Source organism: Cnephaeus nilssonii (genome assembly GCF_951640355.1).
Source record: "Cnephaeus nilssonii genome assembly, chromosome: 13".
In the NCBI taxonomy this organism is placed as follows: Eukaryota; Metazoa; Chordata; class Mammalia; order Chiroptera; family Vespertilionidae; genus Cnephaeus; species Cnephaeus nilssonii.
In genome coordinates, this window is record NC_137084.1 from 36,576,304 (window position 1) to 36,599,235 (window position 22,932).

At 38.8% G+C, this 22,932-nt stretch overlaps 1 protein-coding gene across 3 annotated transcripts in view; it reads left to right on the top strand.

The window, feature by feature from the left end:
• SBF2 (SET binding factor 2) overlaps positions 1–22,932 on the top strand; it is a 369,973-nt gene that overhangs the window by 47,028 nt on the left and 300,013 nt on the right. For all 3 annotated transcript variants that reach the window (XM_079788328.1, XM_079788326.1, XM_079788327.1), the window contains exon 2: positions 5,339–5,424. In XM_079788328.1, coding sequence (XP_079644454.1) covers positions 5,339–5,424 — 86 coding nt within the window. The remainder of the gene's footprint in view (positions 1–5,338; positions 5,425–22,932) is intronic.

The following is a 22,932-nucleotide window of genomic DNA, read 5'->3' on the forward strand; positions in this document are numbered from 1 at the left end:
GAAATATTCAAGAGGAAGGACTCCGGTTGGGCTCAGGCCTTGCCATCCTTTTATTCAATTTGGGATATACCTATAGCCCTTAGGCAGGCAGTTTCCAGTAACAGAGTATCTTATCAGTAAGGATTTACATGACTGTCTGGTGGGGAAGTTGCTTCAGCTACCATTGTCTCGACTAAACAGTGGGTGCATAGCTCTAACCTTTGCCAGGGCTCAAGGGTCACCAGCATTCCGGGCTCCTTGTCCACACCTCTCTGCTAGTGAAGCCAGTAGGCGGTTTCCCACACGCTTCACCTCTGGACATAAGAATCAGTGCGCAGGTGTCTGGACACCTGACTATAGAACAGTCTTCCCTCACTGTTGCTTGTTCTTCAATACAAAAAGTCATCTCAGAATTTTTAAATACAACCAGTATTGCCTTAAAAATAGTTATCATATAAAATATATAAACTTGGGAAATGTTTAAACGTTCAGACTAAATGCTTACAAATCAAGAAGCAATATTCAGAAAATATTTGTTTACTTTTTGCAGGGTACTTTCATAAGCTCCTCAGTTGTTGTTAGCTCCAGCAATTTACATATTTGCAAACTAAGTTATTGTAGCTCTCTCTACATTTTATATCAATGAAATATAAATGAAATATCAATCTATATCAATGAAATAGTGAAATATCAATCTATATCAATCTACCATTTTTATTGTTGCTTTTTTTCTAACCTAATTTCCATTTTCATATAACCGAAAGTCTTACCACCATGAATCATATTTCTGTGTGCATTTATAAATGTTATATCTCCATTTCAAACTAAACTTTCATGTTTTTGAAACTCTGCATAGTATTGTGAAATCAATAATAATATGTTGCTTCTAGAGACTTTTGAAAGTTATGCTCCTGCCAAAGAGGAATTTTTTATCTGTCAAATTTGCAATAATTAAAACAAGTAAAATTTTAAAATAACAGTTGTTGGTAAGGCTGTAGTGAAAATGCCAGTGTCATTCTTATACACCAAATGTTAAAAAAGTTTTTTAAATGTCTTTCTGGTGGGCTTTGTGTGATCTTTAAAATTTTCATACTCTTTAACCCAGTAGTTGTATTTCTAAGAATTCTTTTTTCTGTGGAAAAGTGAGATGAGGATGAGTATTTATATAGAAAGGGCCTTAGGTAGCATTATTTATAATAGTGAGAAACTGGAAAATGTACATACTACAGCAAAGGCCCATTGTAAAATATTAAGTACTACAGCAATATATAAATCTAGGTTTAGTATGATTTCAATTCTGTAGAAAAAGTACATGTTTACAAAACCTCCCTATTTCATCCCTAGGATAAAATAGTCCAAAATGTTAACAGTAATTCTCAGGTGTGGGAATCTGGATGATTTCTTCTTTATATCCTATCTAATAAAAGAGTAATATGCATATTGACCATCACTCCAACACACAAGATGGCTGCCCCCATGTGGTCAAAGATGGGGGACACAAGATGGCCACTACAAGATGGCCAGCAGGGGAGGGCAGTTGGGAGGGACCAGGCCTTCAAGGTAGGGCAGTTGGGGGCAATCAAGCCTGCAGGGGAGGGCAGTTAGGGGACCAGGCCTGTAGGGGAGGGCAGTTAGGGGTGATCAGGCCTGCAGGGGAGGGCAGTTAGAGGTGACCAGGCCTGCAGGGGGCAGCAGTTAGGGGCAAACAGGCTGGCAGGGGAGCAGTTAAGCATCAATCAGGCTGGCAGGCAGAAGCAGTTAGGGGCAATCAGGAAGGCAGGCAGGTGAGCAGTTGGGAGCCAGCAGTCCTGGATTGTGAGAGGGATGTCCAACTGCCTGTTTAGGCCCGATCCCACAGGCAGTCGGACATCCCTCGAGGGGTCCCAGATTGGAGAGGGTGCAGGTTGGGCTGAGGGACCCCCCCCCCCAATGCACGAATTTTGTGCACCGGGCCTCTAGTTTTTATATATTTGAAAAAAATTTGCAGTTAACATATTTTTATATTTAGTAAAAATTAATATGATAAACTATTTTAAGAGCCTAAAATATATTAGCTATGACTTTCAGAACTAAACAAACAATATAAGAACACCTGATTAAACATGATAAGCTAAATAACATGTATTTATCTCTGTTTAAAAAGACGGGGAGATGTAAGCTCAAAACTATTTATGTCAGTAGTAATGAATTTATTAAAATAAACCTTTAACTGTCTATGAACTAAGTGCCAGGCATTTAGTATGCTAGGGAATACAAAGATGGTGTTGAAAGAAAAAGCTGGCTGTCATTTCTTCTAGAAAGCTTTCCATGGTCTTCTCTGCTAGACTAGATTTGGTTCCCTTCTATTGTTGTGCTTATGATGATATACTGAAGTTATCAGTTCATTTGCTTGTTCTCCAGTAGGTTATGAGTTTCTTGAGGATTGGGGCCATGCCTTTTTCATGTGTGTATTTCCAGTACCTAGCCATTTTTTGAATTAGTTCTGCTTGAGATGTCAGAAGTGGTGATGCTTGAGGTGGATGAAAAATGAGTGTGTGTGATACATCACTTTTAGTTTAGTTTACTCTTACTGAAATCCTTCGTCCTATATACTATATAATAAAGAGGTAATATGCAAATTGACCCTCACACCCTCGCCCAAGATTGCCACCCCCATGTGGTCAAAGATGACTGCCACAACATGGCCTTCATGGCAGGGCAGTTGGGGGTGACCAGGCCTTCAGGGGAGGGCAGTTGGGGGTGACCAGGCCTGCAGGGAAGGGCAGTTAGGGACGATCAGGCCGACGGGAGGGCAGTTGGGGGCGATCGGGCCTGCAGGGGAGGGCATTTGGGGGAGACCAGGCCAGCAGGGGAGGGCAGTTGGGGGAGACTGGGCCGGCAGGGGAGGGCAATTGGGGGCATCCAAGCCTGTAGGGGATGGCAGTTGAGGGGGACCAGGACTGCAGGGGAGGGCTGTTGGGGAGGACTAAGCCTGCATGGGAGGGCAGTTGGGGGCCACCAGGCTGTCAGGGGAAGGCAGTTCTGGGGGACCAGTTCTGCAGGGGAGGGCAGTTGGGGGTGACCAGGTTGGCAGGGGAGCAGTTAGGCGTCAATCAGGCTGGCAGGGAGTGGTTAGGGGGTGATCAGGCTGGCAGGCAGAAGCGGTTAGGGGCAATCAGGCAGGCAGGCAGGCAGGCGAGCTGTTGGGAGTCAGCAGTCCCAAATTGTGAGTAAACTGGCAGTCGGACATCCCCCGAGGGGATGGAGAGGGTGCAGGGTGGGCTGAGGGGACCCGCCCCCCCCCCCCCCAGTGCACAAATTTCGTGCACCGGAGCCTCTAGTCTTACCTTATAATAGACAAATATGCAAATTGACCGCACCTTCGCTACGCCCAAACCACGCCCACCAACCAAGCCACGCCCACCAAACACGCCCACCAGGAAACCGTTGCAGGGACGTTGGGGTGTGGCGGAGCCCAAGGCCAGGAAAGCCTCGGGTGGAGGCTTTCCCGGCCTTGGGCACCAGCGGGGAGCCTGCACTGATTGCAGGAAACCACTGGGGGTCGGCTCCTGCGATCGGTAGCAGGGACGCTGGGTGCGGCGGAGCCTAAGGCCGGGAAAGCCTCGGGCGGCTTTCCCGGCCTTGGGCACCAGCAGGGAGCCTGCACCGATCCACTGGGGGTCAGCTCCTGCGAACGGTAGCAGGGACGCTGGGTGCTGCCGAGCCCAAGGCCACCACCCGGGGCCAAGCCCCGACCCTGAAAGAAGGCAGAAGGCGGTGGCCACAGCCAAGGCCTGGGTCCCTGGTGCCGGCAGAAAACTGGTGCAGGCAGCCAGGTGAATGAAGGTCTATTGCACGAATCTTCGTGCAAACGGGCTACTAGTTTCTCTATAATGATAGATATATGAGGAGATACTGTACTGCAACAACTGTTAACTTTAAAAGAGAATGTTTTTATTTTGCCTTTTTCAAATGTGACTTCAGTTTTAGAACATCGTACTGAATTGGTTAATAAAATGAACTTAACTTTCCATTTATCTTTTATAGGTAAAAGTATGGCCATAAAGTGATTAAACTCTAGGTGAAGGGCAAGGGGGAAGTTAAATGTACAGGGATCAGAGTAAAGGATGATAGTGGATGTTTAAAAGAAATTAACAGAGAGGATAGGAAAATATATATTAACAATTTGAATCAGGTGTTACAGGCTTACTTAAGTTAGATGTACATATAATCAGAATGTTGTTGCTTTCACTTCATAGTAAGCTGGGACACAATGTAGAATATGTAAACTCATGAAGCTCTTTAAAAAGTGTAGCAAAAAGCAGTTTAGATCTAACATATACTTTCTTTTTAAAAAATAGATTTTTATTGATTTTTAGAGAGGAAGAGAGAGATAGAAACATCAATGATGAGAATCATTGATTGGCTGCCTCCTTCACGCCCCCTACTGGGGATTGAGCCCACAACCTGGCATGTGCTCCTGCCTGGAATTGAACCCAGGACCTTTCAGTCCAATGCCATTGCTCTATCCACTGAGCCAAACCAGCTAGGTCTAACATGTACTTTCCATTCCCAAATTACTCACAGATTACATCCCCAAGGTTCAAGAATAAATCAATCCATTCTTTAGTGTCCCAGCATAATTTTAGAACAATAATGACACAGACAAGTGGTTTTCAACCAGGGGCAGTTTTGCCCCCACCAGAGGACGTTTGGCAGTATCTGGAGATATTTTTTATTGTAATGACTTGGTGGTGGTAGGGTGCTACTAGCGTCTAGTGGGTTGAGGCTAAGGATGCTGCTAAACATCCTACAATGCACAGGACTTAGACCCTTTCCCCCAACCTTCCCATAAACACACAATCTGGCCCAAAATGTCAGTAATGATGATGTTGAGAAACTCTGCCTAGACAATAGTCAAGTTCCCAGGCCACTGTAGAAGTCTTTTATTTTACTTATAACACTGTTTATAACTCATAACTGAAGTTTAGTGCTAACTACCATTTTGTCACTTAAAAGTACTTTGCCTCCATTGAAAAGTTCTTTTAAAGTTTCAACTTGAGATACTGAGAAGATTGCTTTCCTTATTGGGAACAAAGGCAGTTACTCTCACGGTGTGATAGAGACTCTAGATTTCAATGTTTCTGTCTATTTATTTTTTTAGCTTTTAATATTTATGTCACTTTTGAGAGTCTGTTGGATATAATTGCCTGTAATTTCAGTATTATGTTTAGAAGGTAAATGTTTTTGTGTCCTTTAAATCTTGAAAATATTTAACCAGTATATCAATTTATTCAACGAACATTAATTTATAAGTAAGTATTAATATAATGAGTATTAAGATTTCATAGTATCCCATTTATTTTGATTTTATTAATAGGGTCAGGAGCAGGTCTGGGGAAAATAATACAGAGATTTCCACAGAAGGACTGGGATGATACACCTTTTCCACAGGGTATTGAATTGGTAAGTTGATGGTGCATTATTGTACTTTTATAATGATACTTTTCTTATGTTATGATTATATTTATGTTATAGTTACTGTTAAATAATTTGGTGATTTAACTGTAACATGTTACTAGAAATAATCCCTCATCCCAGTACCCCAAGTATGGAATAAATGCTTAGAACAATTTATTCCATAAAGTAAGTGCTCATTAAATGAGGTAGCTAGTTTATTATTGTTGTTGCTGCTGTTTGTTCGACATCTTGCACAACCTGCCCCAGAAGAATTATTCATCTGTTAGCATGGATCAGAAATATCAATTAAGATAAAACTGATGTTGAAAAAAAATTGTGAATTTTTAAATTTTTGCTAGTAACCTTTGAATGTATTGATTCTGGAATGTGTTTTGCTGTCCATTTTCCCATTTAAATTTCTCTCTAATATTAAAGATGAAATTGATGATCTTTATGTACTTGGGAGCTGAAAAATTCCGTTGACTCTTCAGTCAAAATGTTAGCCTAGTAGTTTTAGTGATAGTGTGTCACTACACAAATGTTTGTTATATTTTTTTGAAAAATTTCCAGATTATTGTTTTGATGAAAACTAAACAAAACAGAAAGAACGAAAGAAAGAAAGAAAGAAAGAAAGAAAGAAAGAAAGAAAGAAAGAAAGAAAGAAAGAAAAGGAAAGGTTAGTTTAATGGTGACCAGTCATGTTGAATTCACAAATCCAAATTGTCTTTTTAGGTATAGGATCTGTAGGTTGCTTTATCATAGTGCAGTTCAGCTGCTTTAATTTTTGTCAGCCATTTTAAAGGAATGTAATGGTTGTGCATAATTAATGATAGCTAGGACATCCTATCTGGTGGCCATTTCATGATGGTTAAGTGAGGGACTGGAAAGATGATCACTAAAGTATTTTGCAATATGACTTTGCAGTTTGGTTCTCAAACATACTATAGTATGTGTATATGTGTGTGCCTGTATGTATTTATGTTGTTTGTGTGTATACACACACAAACTTATGAGAAGTGTTCTTCAAAGCAGTTTTTGCTGTGAGAACATTTGGTATAATATGATAGTGAAGTGTGCAGGCTCTGGAGGGGACTACAGATCTCAGCTGTATGGTTTGACTTTTGACAAGTTAACTTCTTTGAGCAGCAGAATCCTCATTTATAAAATGAGGATAATGATGATACTAATCTCATAGGGTTTTTGTAAGATAAAATGGGTTGAAAATGCACAGAAAATGCTTAGAACAATTTATTCCATAAAGTAAGTGCTCATTAAATGAGGTAGCTAGTTTATTATTGTTGTTGCTGCTGTTTGTTCTACATCTTGCAACACCTGCCCCAGAAGAATTATTCATTTGTTAGCATGGATCAGAAATATCAATTAGGATAAAACTGATGTTGAAAAAAAATTGTGAATTTTTAAATTTTTGCTAATGACTATTCATTTCTGCTTCACTAAAGATAAAAATTACATTGCTGAATGCCTAGTTTTGATTATTTACTAGGTGTACCAGTTAATAATGTGGATTTTTTCAATAGATGGAGTTACACATATGTTGATATACATGCGATTTGGTATGTATGCTATTTTGTTGTATTGCTCCTTCAGAGTACCACTTGTTCCGATTGATGGCACACACACTTTCTGAGCAGCACTTCAAAACATACGAGGTAGTGGAAAATTGGGTCTCTGAATGGATTGCCTCAAAACAAGTTCTATTGGGACGGTATCCAAAAATTACCTGAAAGATGGGGGAAATGTGTAGCTAGTGATGGACATTACTTTAAATAAAGCACTTTTGATGTTTCTCTTGAAATTGTCGTGTTTTCTTTGATTACAAAATCCGTGTTAACTGGTTAATAATGTGGAATAACTATTAACCAGTTAATAATGTGGATTAACCATCAACTGGTTAATATTGTGGATTAATTGTTAACTGGTTAATAATACAGATTAACTATTAATCGGTTAATATTGCAGATTAACTATTAACTGGTTAATAATATGGATCAGAGACCCAATTTTCCACTTCTTCATACGTTTTGAAGTGCTGCTCAGAAAGTGCGTGTGCCATCCATCAGAACAAGTGGTGATCTGAAGGAGCAAGGTCTGGTGAATACAGCGGGTGGGTTAATACTTCCCAGGCAAGAACTTTTAACGTGTCTTTAACTGTTTTTGAAGTGTGTGATGGTGCGTTATCATGAAGCAAAATTACTTTGCCGTGTCTTCTGGCCCATTTTGGTCGTTTTACGATCAAAGCGTGGTTCAAATGGATTATATGTTGTCAGTAGTGACCAGTATTAATGGTTTCACCTGGTTTTAGAAGCTTATAATACACCACACCTTCCTGATCCCACCAAACACAGATCATTGTCTTCTTCCTGTAGCGATTTGGCCTTGCAGTCAATGTTGATGGTTGACACGAATCAACCCATGATTTTGTGCGTTTGGGATTCTCAAAATAAATCCACTTTTCATCACTAGTCACAATTTGATGCAAAAAAGACTTTCTTTTGTGCCGTTGAAGGAACATTTTACTGATGACTTTTCGGTTTTCCATTTGTCTTTCATTCAGTTGACTTGGCACCCATTTTCCTTCCTTTAAAATCTTTTCCATTGCTTGTAAACGATCGGAAATTGTTTGCTGAGCAACGTTTAATCTTTCTGCAAGTTGTTTTTGAGTTTGACACGAATCTTCATCCAATAATGCTTGTAATTGTTGGTCTTCAAACTTTTTCGGTTGACCTGGACGTTCTTTGTCTTTTACATCGAAATCATCACTTTTAAAGTGTTTAAACTACCATATTTTCTGGCGTATAAGATGACTTTTTAAACCCAGGAAAATCTTCTCAAAAGTTGGGGGTCTTATATGCCGGAAAATACGGTACCTGTATCCCCCGCAAGCCGCTTTCCCAGTGCTGGAGCTGTGAGTAAGTAGCAGCATTCACAAGTATCTTGAGATGGAACATGTTCATCACAAGCTTCCCGAAGCATACGATAACTTTCAGCAGCAGTTTTCTTCAAAATAATGAATTAAAACTTCCCACAAATGCTCTTTTTTTGGCACGAAACTTGACATTTTTAAGTGTAAAAATATCTATGATGTTAACACCTTCAGAAAATTTGACATATAAAGTTTTGAAGCTTATTGTCAACACAACAAAATAGCATACATATCAAATTGCATATATATCAACATATGTGTAACTCCATCTATGGGAAAATATCCGCATTGGTAACTGGTACACCTAGTATAAAGAAGGCAGCATATTCTGTAGACACTCATAAAAGGTAAATTTGGAATTTTGTTACTAACCTTTTGCACTCGGATGTCGAGTGTGACTCGACACGGTTAGCATCGGTAGCAGCTCGATGAAAAAAGCGAGTGCAAAGGGTTAAAAATGGGGAAAGAATGTGAGGGTCATAGGAAAAGTAACTTTTTGGGAAGCCCCTTGTATTCCTTCCTCCCCCTCCCCCGACATGCCTACAAATACTAGTAATTGGCTTTCCTGTGTGAATAACTAGGTATTTATTTGTACTATTAAAGATTTTAAGCCCTGTTTAAGCATCCTTTCAGTGATGACTGAAAGGGGAAATTTTTGTTGCTGGATCATTTTGAACTTTTTTTTTCATTTTAAATTTTTAAAAAAATATATTTTTATTGATTTTTAGAGAGAGAGAGGGAGAGGAATAGAGAGATAGAAACATCAATGATGAGAGAGAATCATTGATCAGCTGCCTCCTACACTCCCTACTGGGCATGGAGCCCACACCCCGGGAATTGAACCTATGACCTCCTGGTTCATGGATCAATGCTCAGCTGCTGAGCCACACTGGCTGGGCCCTTTTTGAACTTTTTGTGAGTTCCTACCTTCTCTCAAATCAAAGCATGAAGGGATATAAACTACAACAGTTTGACAATTTGAACAGTGAACTACCTTCATAAGTTTCAAAAACAGCAGACATTATTGGGGTAGAGAGATATGATTTGATACTAGATGTTTTAAAAAATATATTTTTATTGATTTCAGAGAGGACGGGAGAGGGAGAGTGAGATAGAAACATCAATGATGAGAGAGAATCATTGATAGGCTGCCTCCTGCATGCCCTACACTGGGGATCAAGCCCATACATAACTCAGGTATATGCCCTGACGGGGAATCGAAACCTGACCTCCTGGTTCATAGATCGAAGCTCAACCACTGAGCAACGCCAGCCGGGCTGGCACTAGCTATTTAGCTATGATTGACAAGGGATGATTGTTGTGTTTTGAAATTCAAGGGAATAGATAGTGTGATGTTTCTCCAGTAGTGAGGGAGGGACAGTTACTGATTTTACTATTTAGTAAATGTTTTTTCTTTGTATGACAGACACTCCTGTGTTCAAGTGCTGTCAGTGGCTCTCTAGTAACAAGTAGAGTTATACGCTGCTAATTGATAGAATGGAGGTGATAATAAGTATTCAGAATTTTTCCTCACCTGACATTTTCCTAGATGACTTCTTGGCTGATTCTTAGCAAAGCATTTCAAGATTTTTTTGGGGGGCGGGGGCTAGATTTTATTTAGTAATAAAGGGTAAAGGGGGCCAAATATATGGTGATGGAAGATGATTGGTCTTTGGATGGTGGGCACACAATGCAATATACAGATCATGTATCATAGAAATGTACACTGAAACCGAGAAACCAAGATAGTGGCATAGCTAAACACCTAAACTGCTGCCTCGCACAACAATTTCAAAACTACAGCTAAAAGACAAAACGTCTATCACCCAGAACCATGGGAAAGCTGGCTGAGTGGAAGTTCTACAACTAGAAGGAAAGAGAAAAGAGCATTGAGACATGCACAAGTGCTGAAAAGCTGAGTTGCGGAGGTGCGTGAATCGGGCTGGTGGCGGGCGATTGGATGTGCTGCTTTTTTTCAACCCGAAGGGAGACAAGCTCCCGATTACTCTGAAATCCAGTTTCTGGGGAGACGCTGGGGACCCAAACTCCTATGGGGAGAAGCTGGACTGTCGGCCATCGGGTCGGAAAGTGAGGGTGACTTGCTTGCAGAGGTGCGCCCAGCAATCCTTGTTTACTGTGCTGGGGAGCGGGATGTGGGGACTTGGAAACGCGGAAACGCAGAGAAGGCTGACTGGCAGCCATTGCTGTTTGCCACGCCCTAGCCTAGCGACGCCCTGAGATTCCGCCCCGCACAATCTACAAACCCACCCAAGCTCCACGCAGCAGCTTTTGCATATAAATGGCCTGCCCTATCGCAGCTTAACCAAACAAACTGCAGCTCTGGTCAGACAGCTCCAAAACCTCCAAACCCCAAGCAAAGAGGAGAAAACTGTAGTTCTTGCTGTAGCTCCTGCTGGGTGGCCTCAGACAGTAGATGACCTGCACCCCATTGGAGATCCAGAAGCCAGTGTATATAGTGGTCTGTGTGAGACGACACCAGATTTCAACTACTCTCATAAGGGACACATTCAAGAGGCAGACTCAGTGAGCACCAAAACCCCACTGAAACAAGTCCTGCCCCATAAGCGTGTCTTCAGCACAGCAATTCTTCCATTATAGACACAGCGGGTCCTCACAGCCAATTGGCCTGGAGGTCAATTCCTCCCAGTGACATCAACAACAATCAAGACTTAACTACAACAAGGCTGTACACACAGTCCACAAAGGGGTGCACCAAGAGTGTCCACTCAGGTAACTGGGAGGCCGACCCATTGGACCATATAGGACACCTAGCACACAAAGCCACACTACCAACTCAGGGAAGCAGCGAAAATGAGAAGACAAGGAAACAGATCACAAACGAAAGAAATGGAGGAAAACAAACGACTGGATATAAAGTTCAAAACCATGGTCATAAGGTTTTTCAAGATTTTCCTAGAAAAGGCCGATAAATTTAACGAGACCCTTGAGGATATGAAAAAGGACCAACTAGAAATTAAACATACACTGACTGAAATAAAAAATATTATACAAAGACCCAACAGCAGACTAGAGGAACACAAGAATCAAGTCAAAGATTTGAAATACAAAGAAGCAAAAAACAACCAGAAAAGCAAAAAGCAAAAAGAATCCAAAAAGTTGAAGATAGTGTAAGGAGCCTCTGGGACAACTTCAAGTGTACCAACATCAGAATTATGGTGGTGCCAGAAGAAGAGAGAGAGCAAGATACTGAAAACCTACTTGAAGAAATAATGACTGAAAACTTCCCCCACCCGGTGAAAGAAATAGACTTACAAGTCCAGGAAACGCAGAGAACCCCAAACAAAAGGAATCCAAAGAGGATCACACCAAGACACATCATAATTAAAATGCCAAGGGCAAAAGACAAAGAGAGAATATTAAAAGCAGCAAGAGAAAAACAGTTAATTACCTACAAGGGAGCACCCATATGATTGTCAGCTGATTTCTCAACAGAAACTATGCAGGCCAGATGGGAGTGGCAAGAAATATTCAAAGTGATGAATAGCAAGAACCTATAACCAAAATTACCCAGCAAAGTTATTCAGAATGGAAGATCAGATAAAGAGCTTCACAGATAAGAAAAAGCTAAAGGAGTTCATCACCGTCAAACCAGTATTATATGAAATGCTGAAAGGTATTCTTTAAGAAGAGGAAGAAGAAAAAAGTAAAAATAAAAATTATGAACAACAAATACATATCTCTCAACAAGTGAATCTAAAAATCAAGTGAATTAAAAATCTGAGGAACAGAATAAACTGGTGAATATAATAGAATCAGGCACATAGAATGGGAGGGGATTGATAATTCTCAGAGGGAAAGGGGTGTGGGGGATACGGGAAGAGACTGGACAAAAATTGTACACCTATGGATGAGGACAGTGGGGCGGAGGTAAGGGCAGAGGGTGGAGTGGGAACCGGGTGGAGGGGAGCTATGGGGGGAAAAAGGAGAAACAATTGTAATAATCTGAACAATAAAGATTTATTAAATTAAAAAAATAAAGTTATTATTGATAGGTTAAAAAAAAGAGAAATGTACACTGAAACTTATATGATCTTATTAACCAGTATCACCCAAATAAATTAACAAAAAATATTTGAGCTGCTGGATTACATTAGAAATTTCTTTTTTCTTTATCTGTAGTTGATAGCAATTCTAATCCTCTAATGTCTACTGTGCTGTGTCAAGTAAAAAATTAATTTACCTAACATCTGTCAAAATTCATTTAAAAACAATACAATCATTAACTTAATTTTTCATTGTGTTTTTATTATTTATTGCTGTGGGGCTATACTTTATATAGTAGGGACATACAATTGTTCTTCATATGAACAGCAATAACAGAAATACTGTGTAACTAGAATAACTCCTATAGCTTCAAGACCAGAAATAAGCCTAATACAATCTTAGACTAATTGAAGGTGATCTGGCTTGGACCCTAAGTGGTTTGTTGATTGCAGGGTGGTAGTAGCCCTTTAGTGATGATTTACAGAGGGGAAAAAATCTTACCCTTTACAAGGTAGTAGAACAACTTTTAGCATATAATATTAATGTTAATGTTTAACAGTTTTATAGGATTGATAGACTGTGATGAACTTACATAAATTAGATGATACATGGTAGTGCATCTAATTTACAGATAAGTAAATTAAAGATCAGGGAGTTTAAACAATTTTATTAGGATCTAACAGCTGAGATGCAGCAGAGTTAGGATTCAACCCAGGTCTTTTGACTCTTAGTGTGAGCTAAGATCTGAGAATGTTCTGAAAGTGACATTTGAAACTATGGTTAGCATTTGTATTTTAGTATAAATGTAGGATCTGAAAACAGGGTTCTATGATTTGGAAGAACTTAGGTTTAGAAATGTTAAAAGAATGCTGTGTATTAGATGGATACCAACTTCACTTACTTTATCTGAGGACATGTCTGTGTTCAGAGCACAATATTATATTCAAATTATTTTCTATTTTCACCTCTTCTTCTCAGACAGCATATATTTGATTTGTTTAAAGTCTAAAGGAAAGATAATAGTGTTCAGCCTGATGACTAAACTTTATGAGTAGTAGGAAAGGATTTTAGGCATTTAGTCCCTAAAAAGTCAAATACCAAATTTAATTTAGAGGATGCTGAATTTATTCTTTGGGCTTTTATGTAAAGAAATTGCCTTTTTTTTCCTTTTCTTCTATTGGGAAATGCTGAACTTTAATTTGGATGGATTTTAAAAATAAAAATATGAAAATAAGCTAAACCAAACATAATGACTACTTTTCCAATTCTGGGATATTTTTATCTCTTTCTTGTGTTTTTTAAGCATACAAGGAAACCACAGACAGTCATATAAATAAAGTTTCAGTTAATTTTAGTGACTATTTCAAAGAAAATTTAAGAATTGTTTTGCAGAGGCATTCTATGGCTAACAATCTATTTTGGACTATGGAAACAAATGTTTTTATTGGCTAGCTTTTGTTTTTTTATTTTTTATTTTTTATTTTTTAAATACATTTTTATTGATTTCAGAGAGGGAGAGAGAGATAGATAGAAACATCAATGATGAGAGAGAATCATTGATCGGCTGCCTCTTGGATGCCCCTATTGGGGATCAAGCCCACAACCCGGGAATGTGCTCTTGACCAGAATCGAACCCAGGACCTTTCAGTTCACAGGCTAATGCTCTATCCACTGAGCCAAATCAGCTAGGGCTTGGCTAGCTTTTGGGTATCAGCAAACGAGTATTGTTTTGGCACTAGCTTTTTTTATTTTTAAAGATGCCCTAATTTTTTAAAATATTATAATTCAGAGAATGTGCCATATTTTTACTAGGGACTGTCTGCACTGGGACATTTGTAGATCTGTCTAATTGTTTTCTTTTAATCCTCACCTGAGGATATTTTTTTTCATTGATTTTCAGACAGAATGGAAGGGAAGGATGAGGGGTGGGAGAGAGAGAAACATCAATGTGCGAGAGACATCGATTGGTTGCCTCCCTTATGCACCCAAACTAGGGCTGGGGATCAAACCTACAACTGAGGTATATACTCTTTTTTTGTTTGTTTTTTTTAAATATATTTTATTGATTTTTTACAGAGAGGAAGGGAGAGGGATAAAGAGTCAGAAACATCTGTGAGAGAGAAACATCGATCAGCTGCCTCCTGCACACTCCCTACTGGGTATGTCCCGGCAACCAAGGTACATGCCCTTGACTGGAATCAAACCTGGGGCCCTTGAGTCCGCAGGCTGACGCTCTATCCACTGAGCCAAACCAGTTAGGGCTGAGGTATGTGCTCTTGACTGGGAATTGAACCCACGACCCTTTGGTCTGTAGGCCCACACTCTAACCACTGAGCAAAACTCACCAGCGCTTTCAAATTTTTTTTTTTTAGAAAGCTAAGTTACTACTATGTTAAAAAAATGCTGTGACTTGAATAAAAGAGGAATAAACGTTTAGTTAGAGTTTCTAAATTTGAGGTTCTTAAGAAATTAGTTTCATTATTTAAATTATAGAATAGTGATTTGACTACCTTCAATATGAATCCATTTTTCTGTAGTTGTAAGTATAGATTGCACAGAAGAGGGGGGAAATCTTGTATTAAACGTTTTGCAGTTGAAACATAGGAGAAGTAGCCTTAGTATAGGATGCTATTTGTGGGCAGAGAAATATAAGTACCCTGTAGACTGTCATTCTTTAAGCTTTTTAGAATGCAGTGAATACAAATGGGATAGTAGTTGTCATTCTGGCCTGGATATAGATACTGTGTGGTCAGGGAACTGAGTGTAGAAGGATGGAAGAGACTTTTCTCCCTCTTTGTAGAGGAAAATGCATGAAAGGAGAATGAGAAAGATAGTAAACATATTGGATAACAGAATCAGAGGCACAAATATTTTAAATGGTTGGAATTATAGGCCTTTTATTGAGAAGATGAAATATAATAGGTAAAAACATTAGTTCTTGCATGTGAGTATAATAAGTCAGCTGTGTAAGTAATCATTTAGAATAAAAATAGACGGGATAATTTGCCAGTTAGAGAGATTTGAGAAATACAAGAAGACAGCTAAAAGTAAAAAATATATACTTATAAAAGGTAGCATCTAAACCCTCTGTGCTAAGGTAGGGCACTGTTGAAGTATTCAATTTTAAAGATGGTGTAAAGGATATGTGGAAGGACTCTTGATTTTGTGTAGCGTTGAGGCTGAAAACATAAGAATACTGCTATGAAGTATGAAGGCATGGCTTTTAAAATATACTAAGGACTACAAAAAGGAATTTTAAGTTCTGTTCACAACAAAGCAAGTGGATATAAATGGGGTTTAAGCTGGAAAGTGGTGATTTGAGCTCACATTTTAGTTTCCGACTTCCAGACAATTGTCCCTTTGAAGTAATAAAACCACATGGCAGGTTGGAATCTGATGAGTCTACAGGACACTTTTGAGACAGTAGATTCTCTTACGTCTCTGAGGTGGCGGATAGTCAATCTTGGTGTTATTTTTCTCACATTCCTACCTGCTCACCAAAATGGTTTGTTCTTGTATCCTAGACTTTGTTACCTACAATTGTGCTTATTTTACTAGTGCATCGATAGCCTCAGTTACGCTACAGAATCTTTCACCTCCCCTGTCTCCATGCTCTGCTACTTCAGTACTGCTCTCAGAACCACCGTAGACAAGGTTTTCTTGCCATGCTGGGGTTCTGCTAAACCTGGTGCTTCGGGGCCATAGAGCACTTCCTGAGGAAGATGTAGAAACTACTCAGGTCTAACCTAGCACAAAGTCATGTTGTTTGCAAATAGCCTGGCCCTATTACCACATGGAATATTGCTACTCATCTCTCATGTAATTTACTTATCAGAATGCTTTTGAGAGTGAAAGGTCGTATATTGGAAAATACACATAAACTGAAACTATTCTTGAACAAACTGATTTGTTGGTTATTTATAGATATGCATGTATAAGGTTATTCATGGCAGAAGATTGGAAACTACCTAAATGTCCATCAGTAGGAGACTGATTGAATTAGTGCAGTGACCGCGGTTCGCGAGCCGCATGCGGCTCTTTGGCCCCTTGAGTGTGGCTCTTCCACAAAATACCACATGTGAGCGTGCATGTACAGTGCGATTGGAACTTCGTGGCCCATGCGCAGAAGTCGGTTTTCGGCCTGGGTGAGTCTATTTTGAAGAAGTGGCGTTAGAACACTCAAGGGGCCAAAGAGTCGCATGTGGCTCGCGAGCCGCGGTTTGCCGACCACTGGATTAGTGGTACCACATTTACTCATCAGAATATAATGCAACTTTTAAAAGGTATGAGATAGAAGGTGTACAAATGGCTAACAAACACATAAATGATGCTAACATCACTAATCTTTAGGAAAATGCAAATCACAACCGCAGTGAGATATCACTTTGCACCTATTGTGATGACTACCATTAAAAACAACAGAAAATAGCAAGTGTTGGCAAACATATGGAAAAATTAAAATCCTTGTGCACTGTTGCTGGGAATATAAAATTGTGGAGATGCAATGGAAAACTGTGTGGTGCTTCCTCAAAAAGTTGAACATATAATTATTATATGATCCAATAATTTCACTTCTGAGTATACACCCAAAAGAACTGAAAGTAGGGACTTGAACCAGATATTTGTACACACAGCCCTAGTAGCATTAACTACAATAGGCCAAAGGTGGAAGCAACCCAAGTATCCATTGACAGATGATTGGATAACAGATTGTGGTATATACACATAATGAAATTTTATTCAGTCTTAAAAAAGAAGGAAATTCTGACATGTACTACAACATGGATAAACCTTGAGGACATAATGCTAAGTGAAATAAGCCAGTTACTAAAAGACAAATACTGCGTAATTCCATTTATGTGAAGTCCCTAGAATAGTAAAATTCATAGAGACAGACAGTAGTCAAATTTCTAGGCTCCTAGTGCTTGCCCAGGGGTCGAGGAGGGAGGCATGAGGAGTTGTGTAAGGGATATAGATTTTCAATTTTGCAAGAGGAAAGATTTCTGGAGATTGGTTGCAGAAAAATGTGAATGTATTTAACACTACTGAACTGTACACTTAAAAATGGTTAAGATAATAAATTTTATGTTATGTATATTTTATTATTAAAACATTTTTGAGAAGTATGAGATAGAGCTTTATGCAGTGACATGAACAAATCTCTAAGACATATTGTATAGCAAATAGCCAAACAATTTGAACAAGAAAGAACAAAGTTGGAGGACTTGCACTACCTGTTTTAAAGACCTACTTATTATAAAGCTCAATATGCAAGACAGTGTGGCATTGACTTAAGGATAGACATGTAGATCCATGCAAAAGTATAGAAGCAAACCCACATATATGATAAGTTGATTTTCAGTAGGGTTGCTAAGGCAATTCAGTTGTGGAAAAGCTAGGGTTTTCAATAAATGGTGCCAGGACAACTGAATATCCATTTGGAAAAAAATTAGCCTTGACCTTAACTTACACCATACATTAAAATTAATCTGAGATGGATTATAGACTAAATGTGAAAACTAAAATAATAAAGATTTTAAAAGAAAACTTAGGAGAACATCTATGTGACCTTTAGTTAAGCCAAAAGCATGACTGAATCAAGTTTTCCTGGAATACTTGAAAACTCTTGAAAAATAGTGCATCACCATGCAAAAAGGGTGGATAGTCAGATAGCAAGAAGTCCCATTTTGTTTCATAGATTTCACTTGGTTCTGCAGAATCTCTTGATGCTACTTGAGCCCTTTATTTTTTGATATTTAACTTTAGTGAGGAGGAGGACCCTGGAAGAGATGAGGGGACATGGGAGACTAGCAGCAGTTCCCAGAGGCACTGAGAGCAGAGTTTTCTCAGGTGTTATCTATTCTGCTGAGCCAGGTTTCCCTCTTGAAGCCAGAATTTTGGGTATATTCAAATCTGTGGGGTAGATCTTCATTATTGAAGTGTTTTTGTTTTTTTTTAAATATGTTTCTTTCTTTCTTTCTTTCTTTCTTTCTTTCTTTCTTTCTTTCTTTTTTTTTTAGAGAGAGAGGAAGGGAGAGGGATAGAGAGAGAGAAGACTTAATGAGAGAGAAACATCATCAATGCCTCCTGCATGCCTCCCAAAGGGGATTGAGCCCGCAACCTGGGCATGTGCCCTGACCGGGAATCGAACTAGTGGCCTCTTGATTTTTGGGTTGACACTCAACCGTTGAGCTACACCAGCTAGGCTATTAAAGTTTTAATTGGTATAGATGGTAGGCAACTTTAGATATAAAAACATTATTATACTAGAGGCCCGGTGCACGAAATTCGTGCACGGAGGGGGAGGTGTCCCTCAGCCCAGCCTGCACCCTCTCCAATCTGGGACCCCTCGGGCCTAAACGGGCAGTCGGACATCCCTCTCACAATCCAGGACTGCTGGCTCCCAACTGCTCACCTGCCTGCCTTCCTGATTGCCCCTAACCGCTTCTGCCTCCCAGCCTGATCACCCCCTAACCACTCTGCTGCCAACCTGATTGATGCCTAACTGCTCCCCTGCCAGCCTGTTTGCCCCCAACTTTCCTCCTCTGCCGGCCTGGTCACCCCTAACTGCCTTCCCCTGCAGGGTTGATCACCTCCAACTGCCCTCCCTTGCAGGCCTGGTCCCTCTCAACTGCCCCTCCCTTGCAGGCCTGGTCCCTCCCAACTGCCCTCCCCTGCTGGCTTTCTTGTGGTGGCCATCTTGTGTCCACATGGGGGCAGGATCTTTGACCACATGGGAGCAGCCATATTGTGTGTTGGAGTGATGGTCAATATGCATATTACTCTTTTATTAGATAGGATGTGACAGACTTTGTGAGATTTTAGAAAGAATACTGAACTCTGGGATTTTATCTGTATCAGTAAATACACCTGTGTATAGGTATATAGATTGAGTATAAAAGGCAACAGCTATTTAGAGAGAGCACTTTCTAGGTTATATAATCTATTTTCAAAAGTATATAAGGAATGATATTTTGATATTATCTATCCTCTCATACCCAAGTTCTTGGTCTAATCGATCAAGGTCTCCGATGATCCAGAAATCCTGATTACTGCATGAAATATGTCCATATCTTTTTGTTTGAGTTTGTATTGTGCCTTGAGTATTCATGTGCAGCTTTTCCAGTTATGAATATTACTGTGCATTGTCATCTCCGTATAACTTATAAATATGTACCTTTTAAAAAGTGAAGTATTTAGTGGCCTCTAGTGGTACTAATGTGTCTATAAAATGTCACTAATATCACCAGTAAACAAAGATTTAGTAGATAGCATTACTGATGTGTATATTTATTAAAGAAAAGCTTTTAATGTTTGAGAATTAAAAGTTTGTTAATCAGTTATGAATTTATCAGTGATGTGGCTGTGCCTACTATTATAGCAAATTTTTATCATTACCAGACTCCTTACTTTAAGTAATGCCTTGAAGTTATATATGTATGCCTTAATCAGTGGTTCTCAACCTTTCTAATTATATATGTATGCCTTAATCAGTGGTTCTCAACCTTTCTAATGCCATGACCCTGTGGGTCGCCTAAGACCATCGGAAAACACAGATATTTACAGTACGATTCATAACAGTAGCAAAATTACAGTTATGAAGTAGCAACGAAAATAATTTTATGGTTGGGGTCACCACAACATGAGGAACTGTATTAAAGGGTCTCGACATTAGAAAGGTTGAGAACCACTGCCTTAATTGGAAGTATTTCTATATTGCTTGTACTTATGTCAGCAATAGTTTACTGTTGCATTGCACTGAAATGTGTCCATGAACTGGGGTGGCAGGAATGATTTCTGAAATCTCCTTAAATATAATGAAAGATAAAAATAGGATCAATATTTCATAAGTTAAAAATAATGAATCCTTATAGTAAGGTTTATTTCTTTAAATGGCTAATTTTGGCTAGCTTAAAGATACTTCAAGTTAGGCCAGTAATTATTCAGAATGTGAAATATATGTGGAAATTTAGACAAATCATTTCAAAAGTTGGGAAAATTTGTGTAAATTCAAGATTTGGAAAGCTAAAGAGAAAACGGACAGTTTTAGGTAAATTAAATTTATTTTAAGTACTCATATTAATTTTTATTCATGCTAAAAATTAGGTATTGAAATATAGGGATTCAATAACTTGCCCAAGGTCATAAACCTATTTACTATTCACTGGGATGATAATAAAACCCTGTTCTTTTGACTTGCTGCTAAAGTTTTTTTTAGTTTTTTTTTTTTTAACTATAATATAATGCTCTACTCTTTGTGTTAGATGGGGCAAGTTGATTTTTTTTAAAAGGTTTTTTCTTCTTTTTAAAGTTAAAAAATTAACAAGACAAGTCTTATTCTAGTTAGGAAGGCTTAACTGACAATAGAAAGACATGACTAGAAGTGTTTTAACACTGAAATCAGAAGGGTCTAATAGCACAAATCTGTGGTAATTAAGGAGTCTGTAGCTTTTATTTCTTTCAAAGCTAGACCATACAGTTAGCCTTCTATATCTGCAGGTTCCATGTCCACGGTTTCTATATCCCCAAATTCAACCAACCATGAATGAAAAATATTTGATAAAAAACATTAGGTTGTTGTTGATGTGTACTATGTAGTTAGGACTGTGATGATTGTGTCTGTACTGAACCTGTACACATTGTTTTTTCTTGTCATTATTCCCTAAACAATACAGTATAACAAGTATTTACACAGCATTTTCACTGTTAGGTACTATATGTAATTCAGTATGAAGAGAATGTGTGAAGATTATATACAAACTAGAGGACCGGTGCACAAAATTTGTGCACCTGGGGGCGGGATCCCTCAGCCCGGCCTGTGCCCTCTTGCAGTCTGGGAGCTGGCCTAAGCCGTCAGTTGGACATCCTTAGCGCTGCCATGGAGGCAGAGGGGCTCCTGCTACCGCCGCTGCGCTCGCCAGCCATGAACCCGGCTTCTGGCTGAGCGGCACTCCCCCTATAGGAGCACACTGACCACCAAGGGGCAGTTCCTGCATTGAGCATCTGCCCCCTGGTGGGCAGTGCGTGTCATAGCAACCAGTTGTTTGGCCGTTAGGTCGATTTGCATATTAGCCTTGTATTATATAGGATATGACACCATTATATATAAGAGATTCGAGCATTTGAGGATTTTGGTGTCCTTGGGAGACATGTAGCCAATCCCTCAAGGACACTGAGGGTCAACTCTGTTTATAAGAACCACCTATGATATGTATGAACTCAAGAATAGCTTTGATTATAAAAGCCATAGTGTTCTAATGAAAAAGTTAGATTCTACTATTGGATTCATAACTGACTAAAAGATTTCATCAAGAGTAGTAAGATCTTCAGTATTTTTCTCGAATTGAGTACTATGGACTTACTTTGGAAACTGCTATAAAACTTACACGAGAACTATTATCATTTTGTGAATTAATCGTGGTTTCCATTGTTTGAAGTTCATTGGGCTCTTGACCCAGAAAACGACTGCTTTTCCTGAGACTTCTGAGTACTGATAAACAAGATGAGGTAGAAACCCAGATTCTGGTTTTAAATATTTTACTTTCAGACAAGTTTTATGGAGGAAGAGACATGTTCTGTGTTGAAAAGAAGGCTCTGTGCTCATAATAATATTTTTCACTCATTTCATCAACTAGAGATTCTTTTAAACTTAATGTGGCCTCTTTAAAATTTCTGGAAAACACTTTTCAATTTTACATGAATATTTATTTATATTAATATTGTTCTACTTAGGTATCATCTGTAGTGTTAGATTATAGAACAGCCTGTTTGTTGCCTGTTGGTGACAGAGACAACTTTAAGCAGAATGATGTGATGCTATTACTAAAAGTGAAGAATTGTTTCTAAACCTGAAAAAGGGACAGAGGTAGAGTTCAGAAATTAATAACTTAGCTATAGATAATTGGTGATTAAAAATGATAATTAAAGTGCTGGCTTGTGAGTACTTAGGGAAATACAACTTTTTTGGGTAGGTTGCTCATTTTTGCTTTAAATTTTATAGCCATTTTGCTTTAAAATTTATAGCCATTTAAAAATTTAGCAATGATTTAATACCAGTTCATTCATTTAACAGGTATTTATAGAATGCTTACTGTGTTAAGTAAAGAGATGGGTATTGAAGATATGGTGGTGAATCAGCTAAAATCCCTCTTTTAGAATTTAAAGTTCTAGTGGAGAGAGACTGGCACTAACCATAATGAATAAGTAAATTGTATGGTACATGTGAAGTGATACATACTATTAAAAAATAATAAAGCAGAGACAGGAACAGTGGTGGCCCATAGTTTGTAAATAATCAAGGAAATCAGTTACATATTGCTGCTGGCCGAATAGTCTAAGGAAAGCAAATGAACTAAGTAAAATCGTTTCTATAATTTGCATATTTTTGACATTATAAACATTATAACTAGAACCTTACCAAATAATTAAAAAATATATATATAATATGAAGAGTGATGGATATTAGTTTCTTGGCTGATACTAGCCAAGACTTATTCAGACATGAGTTATACATGACTGTGATTATAATTATGAGTTATACATGA